The sequence below is a fragment of the Ursus arctos genome, unplaced genomic scaffold, assembly GCF_023065955.2.
Source record: "Ursus arctos isolate Adak ecotype North America unplaced genomic scaffold, UrsArc2.0 scaffold_3, whole genome shotgun sequence".
NCBI lineage: Eukaryota > Metazoa > Chordata > Mammalia > Carnivora > Ursidae > Ursus > Ursus arctos.
This window is the reverse complement of record NW_026622985.1, coordinates 97,847,413-97,869,394: the sequence shown is the minus strand read 5'-3', so window position 1 is coordinate 97,869,394 and position 21,982 is coordinate 97,847,413. Positions and strand designations below refer to the sequence as shown.

At 43.9% G+C, this 21,982-nt stretch overlaps 1 protein-coding gene and 1 pseudogene across 6 annotated transcripts in view; both read right to left on the bottom strand.

The window, feature by feature from the left end:
* ACTR3B (actin related protein 3B) overlaps positions 1–21,982 on the bottom strand; it is an 81,139-nt gene that overhangs the window by 29,441 nt on the left and 29,716 nt on the right. For 5 of the 6 annotated variants that reach the window (XM_057304575.1, XM_026479204.4, XM_026479206.4 and 2 more), the window contains 6 exons: positions 19,604–19,728; positions 18,861–18,971; positions 8,593–8,688; positions 6,732–6,839; positions 3,860–4,003; positions 875–1,048 (listed from right to left, as the gene is read on the bottom strand). In XM_057304575.1, the coding sequence (XP_057160558.1) occupies positions 875–1,048; positions 3,860–4,003; positions 6,732–6,839; positions 8,593–8,688; positions 18,861–18,971; positions 19,604–19,728 (758 nt within the window). Of the gene's footprint in view, positions 1–874; positions 1,049–3,859; positions 4,004–6,731; positions 6,840–8,592; positions 8,689–9,600; positions 9,676–18,860; positions 18,972–19,603; positions 19,729–21,982 lie in introns of those variants that run through there. The other variant, XM_026479205.4, reaches the window with a different exon arrangement.
* Positions 15,572–15,657, bottom strand: LOC113241543 (U6 spliceosomal RNA; annotated as a pseudogene).

Sequence of the window (21,982 nt, the reverse complement as noted above, 5' to 3'; positions counted from 1 at the left end):
TGACTAAGCTACTGAGTGTAAGTTAAATACGCTAAAGTATAAATAATTCAATTACGTTGTAAGCAGATTTTTAAAAAATCAAGAAAAGCTTTAATGTACATTCGTCTCAAGGAAAGAAAGTAACATCTAGTTGCTCTCCCACTGTTCACCAGACACCGTCCATTTCATGTTTATTTTAAATCACTATCACCAAAGGCATATGCGTGAATGAGCAGGACGCTATCGGACATTTGTGCCGCTTCCTATACGAAACAGTCATAAACGTACCTAAAAATAGGCTGCAGTTTGTAACCTAGAGAATATAAACTGAATTACGCAGGAAATATATACCAAAATACAAATGAAGTGCCTTTTATTTAAACCTTAAAATGTTGCCTCTAATTACTGCTCCCGCAAAAGTAACAATTCTTTGTGACTAATAGTTAAAGTGGTGGCATCTTAAAGACTGTGTAACTAACAGAAAGGCTAGTCCTCCTCCGACAGAAGCTTTAACTGCCCTGCAGGACCAAATAAAACTCAGGCTAGGAAGGATGGTCACAAAACAGGGGAAGATTCTGCATTACCCCACTTTTAAAAAGAGGCAACTTTTATTTGGTCGCTGAGGCAAACTAGTTTTCGTATCAGTGTGAGACTGATTTTAATTTCACTACCTTCCATTGCTCTTCCCAACCACCCACAGTATGATCAGTCATTAACTATTTAACAATCGGGTAAACTGAAACAGCCACCTGGATGGACAGACGGCAGGGGGCCTGTCACTGGGGCACAGCGGCCCCAGGCACACCAGTCTTCCTGCACTGCTCTCCATGCACACCAGGTGGCAGTATCGCTCCACCGACAACTTATTTGCACGCTTAAAAAGCAAACCTCTTACCTCTGGGTGAAAGAAAATTTCAGGTCCCAGGAATCTTTCATAGCCAACATCTATAATGAACTTCTTCTGGTTGATTGCATTGATACCCGTGTACTGTTTGATCCACTTCCGGGGATCCACATCGTACTTGGCAAATTCCTTGACTATATCAGGGCAAATATAACAGTATTTCTCCTGCAAACACGAACACAAAGACATCACCAGGCATTAACTAGGCAGAGTCTCTTCCCTCCAACAAACACCCAGTGACCCCACGCATTAAACACACCAGAACTCCAGTGTGGACCTGCCATCAGGCCTCACTCTGTCGTCTTTCAGAGCAGACTGGACTATGCTTTGATTCTGGACATGGAAGTCGGCTTTCTCTGCAGCTCAGCTATAAATCCCAGTCTTATTCTACCAGATTTTGTTGCCATATTATCTGAAACAATGCCCAAATGTGTCTACTAAGTATCCTGTCTCAGGGCGCCTGGGCAGCTCTGTCGATTAAGCATCTGCCTTTGGCTCAGGTCATGATCTCAGCGTTCTGGGATCCAGCCCCACGTTGGGCTCCCTGCTCAGTGGCAAGTCTGCTTCTCCTTCTCCCTCTGTGATCTCTCTCACTCTCTCAGATAAATAAATAAAAAACCTTTAAGTGTCTCATCTTTCCTTACTCCTCTGAGGTCCCCATATGGCGCTGGCCCAGGCACTCACCGCCGTCCCCCTCTGGACCAGCAGACCTGCGCCGAGGGCAGCAGACTAATCCTCACGCCTACCATGATCAATAATTCGGTTGTGAACCCGCTGTGCAATCTGATATGGCATGGTCACGGGCTCTGTGACAAACATTTATTGAGGGCCTAGGCACATGGGATATACAAAAGAAAAAACATACACACATCCCTGCCTGCTGGAGCATACGCTCTGGCTGAGAGTTGGACAGTAAACGACAGCCATAATAAATCAATGACATAGTCTGTCATAAGGTGGTAGATGCCACTGGAAAAACAGGAAAGGCAGACGGAGAACGGGGGGTCCTGTGTGCTGCAGCTGCAAGAGAACCTGCTGATGCATCAGCAGCTGACCTGAGACGTGCACAGCATTCCCTCAGCATCTGCTAACGTGTGACCGGGAATCTCTGCGTCGACCCTCTGTCCCCGGAACTGACCTCAGCAAACCAGCAGGTGGCACTGGGGTACCGGCTTCTGAAAGTAAGCTTTCTGTGGGCAGAGCCAGGTGGCACTGCGACGCACAGCTGGTGCTCAGCACACATTTTGGAAGGACCTCTGCAGGTGTTTTCCTGATAGTAATTCCAAAGTGTTTTAGAATCCCCGAAACATATTCCAATACCGTCCTTAATATACTCTGGCAGAACTGTAAGACTGACAAGCCAGGGCTGTTAGCATCCCCGTGTTCCCTGATGCTCCAGGAGGGTGAGTTGGGCAGTGCGACTTTAAATCTACCATGCTGGAGACAAAGATGTCCAGCTGTCAGAGGCCTGCTCAGCTTCCTGTGGCGTCTCGACTGGCCTCACTGACAGCATGAAGTGCCTCAACAGAGTCGGCTGGAGTGTGGCTATGTCTAAGTTCTGGACTCCTGCTGCAAGGGTGGTGTGTGCCTGCTGTGACCACAGGTCACACGAGTGACATGACACCGGGAAACCTCTCAACCACTCCTTCCTTCTTGACAGAAGGCAGAGGGCACACGACAAACACCGGGCTAAGCCACACGGCAGGGCCAGCACAGTTCATCGCTCCGGCCTGCACTGCTGAGCAGGACATGATCCCAAACTGAATGGCAAGCCCCAATTTCAGGGTCATCACTGGACCCCAGACGGCCTGTGAGTAAAGTAAATACTGCCACAAGGACCAGGACAGCACAAGTCATCGCACTCAGAAATCTTTAGTAAAAATGGAACTCTCACACTCACCAGACAGACCCCTGAGGGTCAGGGACAAGAAGTTCAATCCTGATTCACATCAGTAACAGATTTGGGGTGACAAGAGAACATGGATCAAATATCCAAATTTCTTTCATTGGAGGCAATGGAAAATCTTGGTTGGGAAATATTTTAGTCTAAAAAGAAAGTCTTATAATACTTCTGTAAACTCTACCCCAGGTTTGCCCAGGGCAAACTGTTCCAGCCCTGGGTACCCAATCCCTGACACTCCAGTCCCAGGGACGCTGGGGCAGCTGGCCATCCTACCAGCAGGAGCCCTGGCCTATACCAGCGCACCCTGTCCGAAAAATACCAGTTTTTACCAACAGAGGCATGCAAAACGTGGGTCCTCTCTGATGACTGTTCTTCAACTGGCCCACTCCTGGGTGCTTAGATGGGAGGGGTGGGGGGTTAGGCTCACCTCCCCTTAAACTCCTCTGCGCTCAACAAGCGTGTGTTCAATGAAACAGGAGATGCTCGTGGTCACATGTGACACCTCACAATTACACTCCTCTCCAAAACCAACCAAACCCTTCCCTCTTCATTCATATGATAGTTATCCTTGCATTACTAAGACTCTTGCGTTTTGGCTAAAAAATAACTTATTGGCGACTGTCATTCTCAGGGCACAGAACCTCACACGAGTTCCAGACACCAGTCTGCGTACTGGCTGACTCTACAGAATTCCCAACAGCGTCGTGGCTGGTCTTTGCTCCTTATTCCAGACATGACGCACGGGGGGCGGGGGGGATGTGGAAGGCACGTTCAGCTAATTGAAGGTTCCATCTAATTAGGCTCCAGTTAAATGATGCCGTACTACGTGCGCCTGTGCTCAATGCCAGTTATCCAGCTGCTCGCGTTTACAGCGGGGATGCCTCAGCGTTCACGCTCCGAGGAAGAGGCTGAGCTTTGAGGCTTTCAGTCTCTTAACTCAAGTGGTAAACAGAATAAGACCCACATTCTCGGAGGGGAGAGAAAGGAGGGCGGGAGCAGGGGTGATGGCAGCAAGGGGAAGTGTCCAAACACCAACCAGCCCCCAAACCAGCCCATTTCCCATCTGTTTTTACCTTAATGGCTTTTGCGGTCTCCAGTGATTGCTCAGGAGGGATTCCCACCTCCCTCTCCCTTAGCAGCTGCTGAATGAAATACGTAATATCTCTACCTGCAATCGGGATGTGTTTGATGCAGCTTCCAATGACATAACCTTCTGCCTAGGGAAGAAGAGGAGGGACAACGACGGGAATGAGTAATTCCAGCAGGCAGAGCTCCCCAGACTCTCAGCTCCCTAGCCCCTCGTAGCACAGCATTTGCTGAATCCCCACTCCGGGCAAAGCTCAGGACTGGAGGGCTTTTAAAACGACTGCATGCACAATTGCCTTAATAGAACCTGAGACTCTGTAAGCAACCAAAATGATTACATCAGAAAAGTGAAGAGAAAAACCAGTGCATTTGCAAAAAGTCATGCCGTCTGTCAGAACAGGACACTGTTTCATGTTCCTTTAACAAAAAGGAAAAAGCTTTTACCTATAAACTGTTAAACCAACTATAAACCTACTTATATTCAAGAGTCAACAATTTGGTTAAGTACAGGGGCTTAGACAACCTGGATTCAAATCTTGGTTCCATGACTGTCCACTGACCACAGACAACCCTGTCAACATGTTTCAGCCCCAAAACCTTCATCCACAATATGGGGCAAACAACACCCCATGCGTGGTTTACAAGAGTCTTAATGAAACACAGTAAGTCAAGCACATAGCACTGTTTTGGGACATGTACGCGGTACTCGATAAATGGTCCCATTTATTGTATCAAGAGCTGCACTTGTTAAGAATCATTCTGATAAGTTACCCTAAACCCTGTGCAGTTTGAGACCACTGCTGGTCAGGAGTTGGGACCCTCTGGCTGGGCTGCCTTCCCAGTCAGCGAAGCATGTCTGCGGGGGCCAGGAGAGGAACTGAAAGCCAGGAGTTCACATGCTGGCCACACGCAGGCCGGCCCCAGCCCCTCGCCAGCCGTCCTGGGGACATAAGTTGCCCCGGAAGCCAGGGCTTGGGACCACAGCCTGCTCGCTCTCGGGGGGCTGGTGGCCAGAGTGGACGGCTTCCTACCACAAATCCAGCCGAAAAGAGGAAACACTCCAGGCTCCACATCCCAGCACCGACTTCTGTGCCGCGTGCCCATGGGAGACGGGGACCGGAAGTTACCCCCAACCCCACCTTACGGGCGGGTGGGAGCGAAGGATTACCAGCACCAGTCACAGTCAGCAGTTAAGCCACAAGGACAGGTGCCCGAATTCCTCCCCTGTGTTTCTGATGTACCTGAACTCCAGAAGTAAGAAAATATTTGGACTCTCCACAGTGTCCACGATATTTGTGAAATATTTTAAGATGGAAATAAAAGATGTGTACAAATTATTAAAGTAATAAAGATTAACTTAAACTAACAAGAATACTAGCTAACACAAACTATTCACAACTATTATGTTCTATGCATTACATGTAAAATTTTGTAAAATGAAGTCAACCAGTGTTTAAGTATTGGCTTCATCACAGCATTAAAAACATTAAAAAAAAAAAAAAAACCCTACATGTCCAACAACAGGAAAATTAATGAGTGAATTATCCCATACCTACATGATGGGCTATTAGGCAATTATTAAATATTTCCTCACAGAATATTTAACCGTAAGAAAAAACATTAGGGATAAGTCAATACGCAAAACATAACTTCAGGATCATATTACACACAATCAGAATACACAACCAGACATAGAATACTCCAGTTTTGCTTAAAATGTGCATCCTTGTGCACCTAAGAAAAAGAACTGGGAAGGTTCTCCAAATAAAAGCATAATGCGGTTCTCTGGGCAGGTTTATGGGTCATGTTACTTTCTTGTCCACATTTCTCTGTTTTACACAAATGTTGTACAAAAAAAGTAATTTTTATAATCAGAAAAAAAACAATAAAAAGACACAGATGAAAATTTTTAAAACCACTTCCTCTGTGGACCTGTACACCATGCGAAATCTGTTTTCTTTACTTCTCCTCATTCGAGACGTGGGATGGGCCAAGCAGCAGGCCCTCTAGCACCTCCCCCCAGGACTCGGTCTGCTCTGAACTTTGAGGGCACGACTCAGAGAGAAGCCTGGTGCCAGAATTTCCCAGGCGGCGTTATAGACTGAGTGGCACTGACCCTTCACAATGATCCAGGAAAGGAGTAAGTGTGCTGACACGGGCCTGGTGCTCCCAGCCCAGGATCTGCAGCTGTCACCCGAGCCTGCCCTGTCTCTTCCTTCCCCTCACCAGCAGGGGCCCCAGGATGGAGCATGGGACAAACTCGGCATTTCTTCTTCCTGACTACAGATGTCTCTTGAAGCCTGAATTAGGAATCACTTCTCTAATGTTTTGAAAATTAAAACCAAAAAGGGACATTGCAGAGCATTCTGCGAGTCAAAATGGACAATCTCTCCTTCTTCGTTCTTGAATACATTTTAAAAAACAAGAAGTCATTCCTCTAAAGCATGAGGTGTTCAAAGCCATACACATCCTGTCACAGAACACAGCGATAGTCCTCCAAGCGGTCGTGCCTCACGCCGACAATCTGGTCTCCAAGATGCAGCTCGGCACATAAGCCGGGAAAATTCCACAGGTGATGCTACACTGGGAGGAGCAAGCAGAGGCCGCGGAGTCGACACCACGGCTGACGTCCTCACTGCAGACATCTGCCACTGCGAACTGAAAACTGCCAATGTCACAGCGAAGGGGCATCCGTCCTTCCTCCCACACCTGGGTTTAAAACCTCGTTACCTTTTCTAAGTTCGGCCATGACTTTTAAAGTGGTCTTTTAATTACAGAAGGGGTTTTTCTTCCATGTCTTCCCTTACCTCGAAATTAGGTGAGGCCTACAGAGAGTGAAGCATTGACTATCCCGCTTACCACTGGGATAGCGTGAGTGACCCCATCCCCGCTGTCAATGACGATCCCCGTTAACGTACGTTCACCAACTTGTCGGGATGTCCAAGAAGCAGCTAAGGCCAGCACTGCCTGGATAAAAGACGCAGAAACCGTAAGCACACAGGGAACTGTTTCTCAGGTCTTCTGCCTGCTTGTTCTCAGGCTCACTGATAAGCACTTTCTTAGTTACTCCAACTCTACCTCTCAACCTTTCCTATCCTCCATCTCCCCCCCCCCCCCGCCCCACTGCTCCAAAACTCAAATTCCAAATTATACAAAACACAAATTCACTATACTTAAACTGGACGGGTCAAGTTTTCAATAAAATAAATCAAACGTTTACAAAGGAAAGCCCATGAGAAAGGAACTTCACTATGGAGGAAGAAGATTTTAATTTCCAAGCCACTAGTGCCCAGTGTGGGTCCACAGATGGGTTGCAGTAAGATCACTTGTGGAGTTTTTTTAAAAAACAGACGACTAGAGATCTCACACCCAGAAACTCTCATCTGGTAGGACTAGGGCAGTGGTGCTCAGCCAGGGTCAATGTTGTCCCCCAGGGAATCTTTGGCAACGTCTAGAACCATTCTGGATTGTCACACTTGGAGAAGGGGAGAGTGGTGGTAGTGCTTCTTCTAGTGGGTAGAGGCCAGAAAGCTAAAAATCCTGCAACACACAGGTCAGCCCCCACCACACAGAACTGCACATTCCGAAGCACTGAGGTTGGAAAACCGTGGTCTGAGATGAAGCCTGAGAATCTGTTCTTATGTAAAACACTCTCCAGGCAGCCTTGATGCACTTGGCCGTGGTTCAGTGTTTTCTAAAGTGTCTCCCTACTCCACGGAATGTAAATCACCTGGGGAAGAGGAGATTTCTGGTTACATAAATTCGGAAGTGTTGGAATGAACAGATTTCTTCAACGCAGGCATTCTCAGGGCCTTTACTCTGCTAATCACTGTGAATCACCACGTGCAGGCTACAGCACGTGCAATCTCCCAAATTATTTTCCTATGCGACTCCTCCTCCTTTTCCTTAAAAGGGACTAGTATGATGCAGAAAACATTTGGGGAAACACCTATCTCATTAGTCCCCCCAAACTTCAGCTAATTCCTTTATATAGGATGGCAGACAAGTAACCACCAAAAGCAACAAAAATCCCCAAGCTATGAAAAAGTAGTTTCAAAGGAAGTTCTGTAAGCTCATAAAACCACAGGAGCCCACAATCCATAGGAGGGACCCTCCAAAAGGTATTTATTTTCTTTTTTAACAGACTCTATAGTATCTTTCCTTTAATATGATCAGGAATGAAAGAAGTCAAAAAAAGGAATCACACCTATATCCCGATCTTGCCACCCAAAGAGAAATGGGTTAGATACTAATGCATGTAAAAACAGCCAGATAAGGGGCGCCCGGGTGGCGCAGTCGTTAAGCGTCTGCCTTCGGCTCAGGGCGTGATCCCGGCGTTATGGGATCGAGCCCCACATCAGGCTCCTCCGCTATGAGCCTGCTTCTTCCTCTCCCACTCCCCCTGCCTATGTTCCCTCTCTTGCTGGCTGTCTCTCTCTCTCTGTCAAATAAATAAATAAATAAATAAATCTTAAAAAAAAAAAAAAACAGCCAGATAAATCCTATATTAATGATGTAAACATAAAAACATAAACCACAGAACACGTTCTCCACAGTGTTTGAGCTCAAACCTGAGTGGGGTCAGGGTGTGTGCTGAGGGAGTGGGAAAGGGAAGAACACACCTCACGATCTTCCCACAGGGAGCCTTGGGAATCACTGTTTCTTCCACTACTGGACCCCTAAGGTCTGTTGGGAATTGTAAAAATAACTTTGTTTTTACCTGAACCGCAATGTAGAGTCCTGGTACATTAAATGATTCAAACATAATTTCCGCAAGATATTCTCTGTTTTCTGGCGTATTCAGTGGAGGCTCTGTCTGTAAGAAAACATTCACTATATTTAGCCTTCACCCAAATTTCCTGTAATTACATCAGAGCCATAAAAAAAATTAACCTAAAAGCATGTTAATTAGGATACTATCCCATTCCCTAATTTTATAGATAGAGTACATTTACAGTGATTAATTAAAGAAATCGGGCATGGGTCTTAAAAGCTTTAAGACGGCAAAGACCTCTCAAAACATTTCTGCTCTTATTAACCACCCCAAAACAAGAACAAGTTACAGAAAAGGAAATTCCTTCAAGAACATAACACCTAAAATACCCTGAAACTGAAAAGACCTTCAGCAAGCTGCCAAGTGCAGTAAAAACTCAACCAAGACACATGAAGACAGACACCAAAAGGGAACACCAGTGAGTCTAGATCCCAGGCAAAGAAGAGAGCTCTCCGCAGACGAGCAAAAGCAGTCAGCCCTGGCTTGGAACCAGATCCTCAGTTTGAGCAGAAGAGCTGGAGACTCCGCCCAAGCCCCGCCTGCCCTCAGAGCGCAGGAGGCAAAGTCAGAGGAAGCATCTTCAAGGTCAGCATGAGGCAGAGAAGTGAGGCGAGAGGCAGCTTCCCCTAGACCCCGGCCGGCCCCCAGCCCAGCCTGAGCTCACGCACACAGCGAGTCCAGGAGGAACTCCCCCATTCAGAGTCCAGGGGTGAGGGAGGAGGGAGGGCACAGAAACCAGCCAGACACGGTATGGAAATAGTAAAAGAAACAAGAGGGGAGAGAGAGAAAATAGGAAAAACAAACAGCAGACAAAACACACATGCCCAGAAAGATAAAAAAAAACAAAGCAGATACAAATCAAGACCAAGAACAACTCAAAAAATTCAAATATCCATTTTAAAATCATCATCATTATCAAAGAGGATTATAGGAAGATAAAAAGAATAAATAAACCTTTTTGTCATTCAGCAGTATGTTGTGAACATTTTTCCATGTCAATAAATATGGACATACATCATACATTTAACGCTGTAAAAAGAAAAAAAAAGAATAAATAAAAATTCTCTGGGCCTGTTGGGAAAAAAAAAAAAAAAGTAGTCCACATTACGCGTCATTATAGACTGAACTGTGTCGCCAAGATTCGTATGTTGAAGCCCAAACCCCTCCGACTGTATGTGGAGAAGGGGCCTCTAGGGAGGTGATCATGGTTAAATGAGGGCGTAAGAGTGGGCCCTAATTCACTCTCACAAATGTCTTCATGAGAAAAGGAAGAGACACCCGAGAGCTCTCTCCGTCTCCACACGTCAACACAGAGGAAAGGCCACGTGAGCACACAGCAAGCACGTGGCCACCTGCCAGCCAGGAAGACAGCCCTCACCACGAACACTGCTGACAGGTCCGGGATCCTGCACCTTAAGCCTCCACAGCTGTGAGAACACAAATGACTACTGTTTCAGATACCCAGGCTATGGTATTTTCTCAAGGCAGTTTTCGCACACTGTGATACCTTTCAAGCTGGAAAAGTACAGCTGGGCGGGAGCATAGCTTCATTTCACACTGGGACACATGGGGCCACACATACAGTGTTCTGAGCAGGCAGATGTGACCCAAGAATTCTACATCTGGTCACACTGCCAATCAACATGTTACAAAAACAGAACTATCTTTAAACATACAAGAACTTGGAGAAGCCCTTCGTGAATTAACTCTACTAGAAGATCAAGTTCAGCCAAACAAGAAGAATGCACAAAGCACAGCCAAAGACTTACACTGAGCAATTAATCCATGTAGGACGTAGAAAAGACTGTTCTTTTCTGGGATTTACAGAACAGAATACAAACGTTATAAATTAAAACAGCAGAAATACTATCAAGCTGAGAGGTATAAAAGAAAAGGAGAGAATATAAAGACAATGATATCTTTTTATCATGGAATCAAACACATCGCTTTAGACTGACCAAGCATCAGAGGTATTAGCACACATAACGTCATAAATGTTCATATTAGAACAAGTTCAGTAACAACCAATCAAAAGAGGAGATAGAAGAGGAGGTAAGAAAATGTGGAAATGTACCAACGTGCTCACTGGTCACAGGAGGAAATAATCACCCCTAAACAAATACCAAGTAAATATATACAATCATAGTTGCACTAAAAAATGTTTTTAAAAATACCAAATTATTAGAAAGAATACACACTCACTACAAAGCAAAGAGAAAACCAAGCCAGAGTTGCTTTTTTTTTAACATTTTATTTATTTAGTTGAGAGAGACATAGTGACAGAGATAGCGAGAGAGAGCACGAGTGGGGAGGAGGAGGAGAAGCAGGCTCCCCGCCGAGCAGGGAGCCCGACGTGGGGCTGGATCCCAGGACCCTGAGATCATGACCTCAGCTGAAGGCAGATGCTTAACTGACTGAGCCACCCGGGTGCCCCACCAAGCCAGAGTTCTAAAAAATTAACACATAAATAAAACACATTAAAGAGAGAAAGCATAACGTCACGTAAAACAGCTCATCAAAGAGCAAACGTGTCTGTCACGCAGCGGCAGGCCAGCCCAGTGGAGTTCACATGAGGGTTCTAAAGTCCCAGCGGTTGGGTTAAAGCCCAGCCTTCGATTTTACTGTGTTTGGAAAGTGATCTTCCCTCTGTGCAAACTTAGCGGCTACCTCACAGAGGTGGAAAGATGGATAGAGTCCAACTGCATACAGCAGCACCTGGCATGGGGACGGGGCTTGATGAAAGTGAGTGATTTTTACTAAAATCTTCAGCAAACACAAGTGAGAAACCCACCTACTAAAAAGAAAAGCCTCTCAGCTAAGACCATGAAACAAAATCAAATTACGTTCTGTAGGCCAGCGAGCCATGTAAAGCAAGATGCTCCAGAGAGGCCAACGCCAGCACTGCTCCTAGCAGATGAGACACCGATGTGGCACCGTGAAGGGAATGGTTAAGTAAATCATGCCACGTCCATAGAGGAGAATACGCCACAGCAATTAGGAAGAACGAGCTCTCTCCCTGCCCCCGTGAGACAGTCCATGATCAACTGCTACATGAAAGACAACGGCGTCTCCAAGTCGTACACATTCTCGACTGCTCTTCGGTGTCAGTGATTTTTAATGAAAGCTTTTTAGAAAACGGTGTGGGGAGGGAAACGGGGAGCCACTCCACAGGCACGGAGTTGCCCTGCAAAAGAGGACAGGGACCAGAGTCCTGGTCTGAACTGCGCATTTACAAACGATCAGGAGGGTAAACTTCACATTACATGCTGGTCACAACATTTTTATTTTCTTAAATAAAAGAAAAGGTGTATAAGGTGTGTATTTTGTTACCATTTGTATAAAACAAGAGAGGTTATAATTCATTTGCCTGCACACAATTACCTCTGGAAGAAGAAACAATTAACTGGTTAAGAACTGATGGAGGAGGGTCTGGGGACCAGAACAGAGGGGAGAAGGAAACATACTTTGCGCTGGAAATCCTTCGCACCTGTTGAATTCTGCGTTGTGTGTGTGTATTAGCTCATCAAACAAACCGACCCAGCAGCCCCCCGCTGCCCGCTTTGCTTGAGACTCCCGCACAGCAAGTGCTACAAAGCTCACACACCGTGCCACCAGAAAGTTTAATCGCAGTGATTAGAACCAATATATTCCCTGGATGGGAGAGAGAAAGCAATCTCAAAACACAGGACAGAAATAACGAAGTCATACACAAAAGCAGGTTGTAAATAAAGGATCTAAATATCACTCAACAATGTATTACTTATGTTGATGTGACTACCTGGAAGGGTGGAGAGTAAATCTGTTAATACCTGTAAAGTGCCCAGCACACACTTAACACTATAAATGTTAGTGTTTATTGTTACAGATTTCTTGCATTTAAAGCACATGATCAATGGCTGCAGAGTCCAACAGTATTGGCTACAATGTCTCTCTCTTAAGGAACCTCCTATCAGTCTGGAAAATGGGCCTAATAACTACCTACCGACCTCAAGGTTGTCGGTGGAATGAAATAAATGAGTTAATACATGTAAACACTTGGGGGGCGGGGAGCCTGGGCACACAGTGCGTATTCAAGAAAGTCAGCTGTAACTATCAATAAATGCTATTCAGACCAGCAGAAATAACATACATTAAAGAGATTTATACTTTTTTCTCACCTTGAAAGGGATCCAAGCACTTTAATAGTAAGTTTATTTTTAAAAAGGGCGGGGGGCATTTAAAGTGCATAGAAGGGGGACAGTATCAAGAGAAAAGGGTTTTAAAAGGTCAGAGGAGAATGAGCATAGGTCACATATAGGTCACATAGGTCAGGGAGTGTTTCCTGCCCACCAGGTAGGAGCTCCCTATGTGGTCCAGAGCAAAAGGTGAGCCGCTGGGAAGACACCAGCAGCAGGAAGTAGATTAACCCTGGCTCCCCGGATCTCTCCTGGGTTTAAGTGCAGTGTCAAACCATGTTCCAAATAACCCCAAGTGGATGAAGATTGAGTATAAACATCAAAGGAAAGTAGATTTACTACATAAAAATTTAAAGTTACAAATGTTCAAAAAACATAGCCTACAAAAGCAAGAAAAAAAATCAACTGAGAAAAACATAATCTGGTGCTGACAAAAGCTTCCTATTATATGCAAGAGCTCACAGAATAAACAAAACGCGGGACATGCATACAAACGGGCTCTTACTCAGCCCTAAAAGGAAGGCCATCCTGACACCTGCTACAACATGGACAAACCCGGACATCGTGCTAAGAGATATAAGCCAGACACAAAAGGACAAATCCTGTGTGACCCCACGTGCATGAGGGCCCTGGAGTGGTCAGATTCGCAGACACAGAAAGCAGAAGGGTGGGCGCCAGGGGCTGGAGACAGGGACAGGGACGTGTGTTTCACAGGGACAGAGTTTCAGCTTGGGAAGATGGAAAGTTCTGGACATGAGGGTAATGATGGTTGCACAACAGTGTGAATGTACTTCATGCCACCAAATTGTACATTCAAAAATGGCTAAGACGATAAATTTATAGCATGTACATTTTATCACAAAAAAACTTCTAAGAAAAAGTTCACAGAAATCATAGCAATAAGAGAAGCAATAAAACATTGAAATGCACAAGAGCAGAGGACATGAACCAGCAATTCACAGCAGGAAATACCACTAATTCACACGTGAAAAAATGTTTACGGTCAAAGTTCTCAAAAAATGCAAATTAAAAGCAAGGTGAAATTTTCCTCCATCAAGTAATCAGGAATGGTATCAACCAACGCTGACAGGAGCACAAACAGAGTGGCCTCTGGACACTGCAGACAGAGCCTGAGACGGGAAGCCAAAGATTCATACGGTATTTTTTTTTAAGATTTTGTTTGTTTATATGACGGAGAGTGAGCGAGAGCACAAGAGGAGGAAACAGCAGAAGGAAAGAGAGAAGGAGACTCCCCACTGAGCAGGGAGCCTGATGAGGGACTCAATCCCAGCACCCTGAGATCAGGACCTGACCCGAAGGCAGATGCACAACCGACTGAGCCACCAGGTGCCCCAAGACTCATACAGTATTAATACTTCCGGACCCCAAAATCAAACACTGGTAATTCTTTTTATAGAAAAAAAAAAAGGCTCTAAATGTAGAAAGAAACTGTATACGCAAAGACTGTATTGTTTCTAATAAAATCAAGAAGTTGGAAACATAGTAAACATTTAAAAAGAGCAGAAGAGCTAAACAGACAGGAAGCATCCACTGGACAGGTGACTGCAGAGCCATTCAGACAGGAGTGAGGGAAACCACGTGAGAAAGGCAGGGGACACAGCACTGAGTGTGCGTCATCTCAACATATGAAAAGATACCAGATGTTAATCATTCCACTCACTGCAACAGGACTGTGCAAAGTCCCCGAGGCAGCCTCCGAATGTTGTCATACCCACAGTTCTGTAATAATGGGAAGAAAACCTTCCCAAGCAGGGCAAAGCCCTGGGTCGCGGCCTGCTGGGGAAAGGCCACAGAAACTCCTAAGACAACCTCCTGTCTTGTGAATCCATGCACGGGGAGACTCAACAGCAGCAAGAGAGCCACAGCGCAGAAGAAGCAGCAGCACACTGCGACCGGGCCCTTCCCTGGCCTGCTGGCTCCCTAAAGGGGATCGCGCTCTCCATACAGGTAGGATCCAGCCAGGGTTTCGGAAACAGCTCAGTTCTTGTTTTGCCACTGTCCTCATGCCCGCAGTCACATCACACGCAGAATCCATTCTCCCTCCTGCCTTCTGACAGAGCACCAACCATTCACAGGAGGTGGCAGCAAGCCCAGAGGAAACGCATTTCCCACACTTCCTTGTGGACAGGGATGACCAAGTGAGTAAGTTCGGGCCAAAAAGAAGCAAAAGCTGATAGAGTATGGCTTCTAGGAAAGTTCGTTATGAGGTTAGGACTTGAGTAGTAGACTCCCCCTTGCCCTTAAACCTCTATCTTCTCTCCCGGAATGCAAATGCGATGACTGGAGTTACAGTAGCCAACTTGTGATCATGAGGCATCCTTACAGCGGAAGCCATATGCTGAAGATACTGGAGCCCAGAGATCTCTAATGACACAAGAGAACTGCCATACCAGCACTGGCCACCCTACTACGTCTATCAAAGAAAAATAAAACCCCTAACTTGTTTAAATGACTGTTTTTTATACTTTTATTACTTGCTACCAAAAAATTCACCATCTGTGAAGAATTTACACTAAAATCTGTGTATTTCCGATTAAGGGAATATTTACAGTATAATTAGGTTCTCCTGGTTCTTGAATAAAATTCAGCATTATTAAGGGCAATATCCTCAAAAGTTTTGAGAAACATAATTATAAATCCATTTCTTCCTCAATCCTCCATTTCTTCTACACTTCCTACTGGTAGCTGTTCTTTTAGGAGATCAAATTTATTTATTCGTTCATTCATCTATATATGTAGAACACTTCATGATTTGCGCAGGGGCCATGCTAATCTCTGTATCATTCCCACTTTAGTATAGTTGCTCCCAAAGCGAACACAGATCAATTTAAATAAAACTTTCCAAAACCATTATGTATAACAAGACCTAAAGTGGAAGTACTGAGTTTTTATTTTTTTTAAATACTGAAGCATATGATTAAAATATCACATGAATGCAAGCAACATAAACATTTTTATTCATAACAATGGTAAAATATCATCTGGTATTGATTCAGAAATGAATAATTAATCAGGACCATAGAAATCAATCCATATTTCTGGATAAGGACAGCAAAATGAACACGTGTACCTAATATTACTCCACTCCCATATGCCTCTGTAACAGCAATAAAGAAACCTTTTTAAAAATATAAATCCTCCAGGAAGGAGAGTGGGAGAGGAGAGGACACTGTGCTGGAATCTGGAAAGCACGTGGCCGGTGGGAACAAACTTAGCAAACCCAAGGAAGTCCAGCTCTGCCCTGGCCAGCGGCTATGGTATTGCCCAGAGCAGGTCTACATCATTTGCAACTCAGAACACACCACGTGTGATAGTTAATTTTATGTGTCAACTCGACTGGTCTAAGGGATGCCCAGAGAGCTGGTTAAACATTATTTCTGGGTGTGTTGTGAGGCTGTTTCTGGAAGAGATTAGCGTTCAGTAGACTGAGTAAAGAGATCTGTTCTCACCCATGTGCATGGGACCAGAATAGAACAAAAAGGCAGAGGATGGGAGATTCTCATTCACTCTCTCTCTCTCTCTCCCCCCACCTTGACGTGGGGTGCCCACCCTCCCTGCTCGTGGGCACTGGAGCTCCTCGTTCTCGGACCTTCTTGAGCGGCATGTGCTGTTTGTTCGTTCTTGCTTGATTCATATTCAAAAAATTTGCAAATCTCTTCTGAAGTTATAACTCAATTTCCACTCAAGAGCACTGCAATTCTTTAAAATACATGATTCTATTTTGAACTCCAAGCAACTCAGTATTGAAAAGAGTATGATTCCCATTTGCTATCTGCTCAATCCACATGACCAATATGACTGGAGTCTCTGAAACTTCTTGAAAAATATGAGCTGTAATGAGCTCATCCTCACCCTGTATGTTCCAACGTCTGCTTACAGCAGTCAGAAAGAACAATTTTGTGAGCTACCGAGGGACCTATGATTTAGACCTCTGAGACTCTCCAACACCAAGAAGCTCTTATCCGATGTAGCAGTTCAGTAAATGTCTTCAATTAACTTCTACGACTTGGCCATAAATCTCTAGCCTTGCTTTACTCCCCTTTAACTGTTCCATTAACTGATGATTAAGGGTATAAACCTGAAAGAAATTTACCATTCTCACCACTTCCTCAAGCACCTCCTGCAACGAATGGAATGGACTTGCGGAATTCAAAGCACAATGTGCATAATAGGATATTTTCTTATCTTTAATTTAATAAACTTGATTCTTTTTGAACTTTCATTACAGATACTCCATTTTAGCCAATGGACTTCAGCTTTTCCATACTGAAACACCTCCAATTCCTTCCTGGTAAGTGGTTTTACCTTACTGGCCTTTATGCCAGCTAAATCAGAAAAAAATTTCTTTCAGGAAAAGCTTCCTGTGTGGCGATGTCCTGGTGGCCTCCTCCATGTGGAGTGAAGGGGAGAACTCCTGGCCCAGAGAGCTGGAGCAGACAGAAGGAAGTAGCTGGGCACGGTGCCTGCTTCTAAAATCCTATCCAACAGGTAGTTATGTGATGTGCTAGAGGAGGAAAAATGCCAAATGTGACAGGTGGGAGCCTGTGATTTGTTTTGGCTATAAAGACAAAGCCACACAGACACACTGTCAGTTTCCTGGCTCCATTTATTTTACATAAACCACTGTAGATACACAGCGTAGAATATATGCAGTGGCCTGTAAAACACAGGACCTGTACTTGGCAATTCCCAGTTGTGAAGATACAGCCAGAAAGAAGATCAGAGCACTTTCAAGGACTTGCTTTAATAGACATTAAATATACAGATTCCACTAACTACCATAATAGCCTTATAGTTAACATATTTTAAGTCAGATAATTCTAAAGAACACTCCATATTTAACATTAGAAAGAATTATATAATTGGATCTGGGACCATTTGACAATATACTTGCGTGGAAAAAATCCAATGCTAAATTATGTACGTTTTAATATGCAGCTTATGTTACATGCAATTGCTCTCTATAAAGCAAGTGTTGTGAACAAGTAATTAATTTTAACTTAAAAAGAACATTTCATGGAAGGAAACACATAATGTTGAGTAGAACAACTACTAAAGATTCCATAACCAAGAGACATTTCTCCTCATTTCTTTGTAATGTTTTATTTTATCTGAACAAGATTAATTAAGTACCATAATCGGGGCCCATAACTCAGCTCAATTTTATTTTATAATAAGATTTAAACCCTGGGGCGCCTAGCTGGTTCATTCGGAAGACCATGAGACTCTTGATCTCGGGGGTCATGAGTTCAAGCCCCATGTTGGGTGCAGAGATTACTTAAAAATAAACTTAAAAAAAAAAAAAAAGATTTAAACCCTGGCAAAATAATATTTTGACTCAGTTTCCTCTGCTATAAAGCAAAAATCATAGTCATCGAGTTACTTCAGGAGGATATCAAAGTACATAGTTGGTTTCCTACCCAAATGCATTCCTCCCTCCATCTTCCTTACAAATGGAGGCCTGTTTAGGTACTTACCCTCCCGGGGCCAGGTGATCAGAGACAGTCCCCCACCCAGCCCCAGGGAAGAAATGTGATTAGTCTACACCTATCAAGGTAATTCCATTGCCCTTGCTAGTGACCAGGCCAGGCAGGGACAGATGGGACACATCCGCGGGGAAGATTCCCAGGAAGGGGACTCTTCATGCCTACAAAGCACTTCTACCTCTGAAAGTGTATGAACTGAAGGTGGAATAGCGGCTTGGGCGGTCACCCTGGAGCCTGGGGGGACCCAACACAAGAGGCCACACTAGAGCCCGAGGGTAACCAGCCCTGAAACCTCCCAGTTCTGGCCTTCCTGTTCTGAGAGATAATGAGCCCCTTTTGATTTTAGACATTTTTGTTAGGCCTTCTGTTATTTGCCAAAAAAGCATCCCAATTCATACAAATAGATTTAATAAGAATTAAAAACTCTCCAGAGAAGAATATCTTGAGTTTAAAATCTAAGTAATCTGAAAAAACAAAATCTAAGTAATCTGGAATTTTGAGGGCTATGGTCCTCTCAGTTCCAGTTACTCACCATTAAAAAGTAATGATCCTCAGGTTCAGCTCGAAGATACTTAAAAATCACTTGTTCCATGAACCTTTCCATAAGATCCCAGTCTTCAATTATTCCATGTCTTATTGGCCACTATGGCAAGAGAAACCGAAATACAGCAAGCTTCAGTTCATAACAGTAAAACTCAGAGCCCCACAATGCCAGCCCAGGACAGACTGGGTTAGTAGACAGCATGGCCTCCTGCACAGGGACTGACGCTAACTCACAGAAAGAAACAACAGGCACTTCAGCAGAGAGATTAAGCTATACTACCGTTTATATTCTACTGCACCCACTTCTAAGCACAAAGAACCGTCTTAACAATGGGTAACAGATGGAAAAGTGCACACAAGCCACGATACCATTCAATCTGGAGCTTTTTTCCTAGAACAAATTTCTACTTAATTTTAGTCCTTTTTTTTTAATTAATCAATCTGTAACTTCCCATATCTGACAGGTTAATTTATCAACCTGCAATTGCACAGGAGCTGATCTTGCTTTTGCATGTAACCCAGCGCTGCCGGTGTCAATTCTGCCTTCCAGAGTTTTGTAAATTCACTTGATTCCCTAGATCAAAGATACCCCATTCAAAAACACATAAGAATAAAAATAGACCCATAACTCGTAAGTACAATTTCCAGATAATCTGCCATTTTGCGTTATTCATTCTACCATTCTGTTCTTGGCTACACACTTAAAGAAGCAAATTCCTCTCAGGAGCTCACCTTCGTGGCGTATGTGGGCTTATCTATGGCCTCATCCCCAATGAAAAAGTCCAGGTCATCGACTCCCCTCAACACCCTCCTTTGGGCTTGATCAACTACCTTTGCCGACTCTCTGATGGCAATACCTTAAAAAAAAAAAAAAAGAAGTACAAAGATTTCCATCACTATTCACATTTATTTGAATGATCAAGAAAGGATATACTATAATCCCCATGTATGTACAAGTAAATTTTCAATGTTAGGGTTTTATCCAGGGTGGAGGTGTTCACAGAAAAGGCACTATCAATGAGTACATAAAATACAGAACCAAGTTTTCTGCTGCAGCATTCTTTTCAGAATGGCACAAAGGAACTTCGCTGATCTGCTGCTAATCAGACAGAAATGACATCACTGAATCTCTCAATTTCATCTAGAAAAATCCCTCGAGATAGTAAATGAAATACCCATGGAGTATAGTATATATCAATGGGTTCCAAATTTTAAAATGCAATACAGAAGTAGACAAAGTTAAAAATATGATACAAAAGAGTAAACTGGAAAATAATACCTATACGCTCTCAAGTCCTTTTACTAAAACTCTGCATCAGATTTTAAATATTTATTTTTAATCTTATCATAGAAAAATAACTGACTTCATCAAAAGGAAAAATAAGGAGATTGCTGGCTAATATCCACCGTGGAAAGAAAAGTACAATAATCAAACAGCTGTATTATATAAAAATATGAATGGCTTTATGGTACATTATTTTAATAAGAGGTTAACCTTGGTATTTGGGAGTATACTTAGCAGTAAATAATCAAATAGGACTTCACTCCAGAATTTAACATCGAATGAAATGTGGAAGCTTCGCAAAGATTCCATTTCCCATTTAAATTTCTAACCCTTGGTCACACTCTGAGCTCCCATTAATTCATCTTCATCAAATTTATTCCAAAACCAATTAGTAAACATATCAAATTATTTTTAAAGCAGATTATCTGAAATCCCCAATTTATTACAAATGAAGAATCACCACAAAGCTATACAAGTGAATTTCAATCCTTTTTCTCAGAAAGGCATCTCTTGCAGTAATAGGTAGAAGAGGTGAAAGGGCAAAGGTCCAGAACAGAAACCACTCTGCCCACCTCCTTTCCTCACTCCAACTCACTGCCACGTTTAGACTCAAAGCTTTCAAGTTACAAAAGGTGGCACAAATCTAAGGGACAGGGTTTCTGCAGGCCTGAAGAAACAGGTGTGGTATGGAAATGCCGGGGACAGAGCCTAGTGAGACTGTCCAAGTCGGAGGCAGTGAGCAGTTCTGGAGCCCTGAGGCTGGTGACAGGGCAAAAAAGTCTGCTGGGCCCTAACTTACTGAGACGATCTATGGAAACACATAAAACCACCTCGGAAAACTGACCACGCCGCACCGCAGACTCACATTGAATCACCTGATGCGCACGTCCCGTACTGCAAAGGGCCCCTGGCAAGATGGCTTGCAACAGACCTCACAGTCCTCACACAGTGTGCCAGTACCAGTGACAGATTCTATCCTCTGGGCAAGATCAAACTTAATTATGCATGTATTTAGAATTAAACTGCCAAGTCAAAATAAAAAATTGTGAAGAGACAAGGGCAAAAAGACTCTGCAATTCATGACATCATTCAAGTTTACCAAGAATTTAGGGACAATATATTACCCAAAAGAAAAATCACCACCTTGAGGAAAAAATGCCAGACTTAGTGAGGGAACACTGCCACACTCAAAAATCTAAATGAAAACAAAGTAAGTCTTATCCCTCCCGAAGAGGTAATCAAAGTACTCTGGCTCCAAATCATAGCAGATCTATGTTTTAGTGGCCAATAGAAAGAAGAAAAAAAATTTCAAAAACCATAAAATATACTTCTTTTAACTATTATTAACTATTATTATACTTGAAGCAACTGAATCCATGAAACAGAGTAAAGGTATGTTGAGCTTATATTCAAAATCTTTTGTTTATTCCTGTGGTCCCAACAGTCCTTACAAACATGACAGAGAAATGTGTCTAAGAGAGTCGCTATCAGGGGCGCCTGGGTGGCACAGCGGTTAGGCGTCTGCCTTCGGCTCAGGGCGTGATCCCAGCGTTGTGGGATCGAGCCCCACATCAGGCTCCTCCGCTATGAGCCTGCTTCTTCCTCTCCCACTCCCTCTGCTTGTGTTCCCTCACTAGCTGGCTGTCTCTATCTCTGTGGAATAAATAAATAAAATCTTAAAAAAAAAAAAAATAATAAGAGAGTCGCTATCAAAGACTATCGACGTGTAGTCACAGATCATATGACTCATCACAGAGTAAGAACCCATGTTGCCCCAGTAGTGATCTCCAGCCCTCCACAACATACAGTAACAGATCCTGACTCAG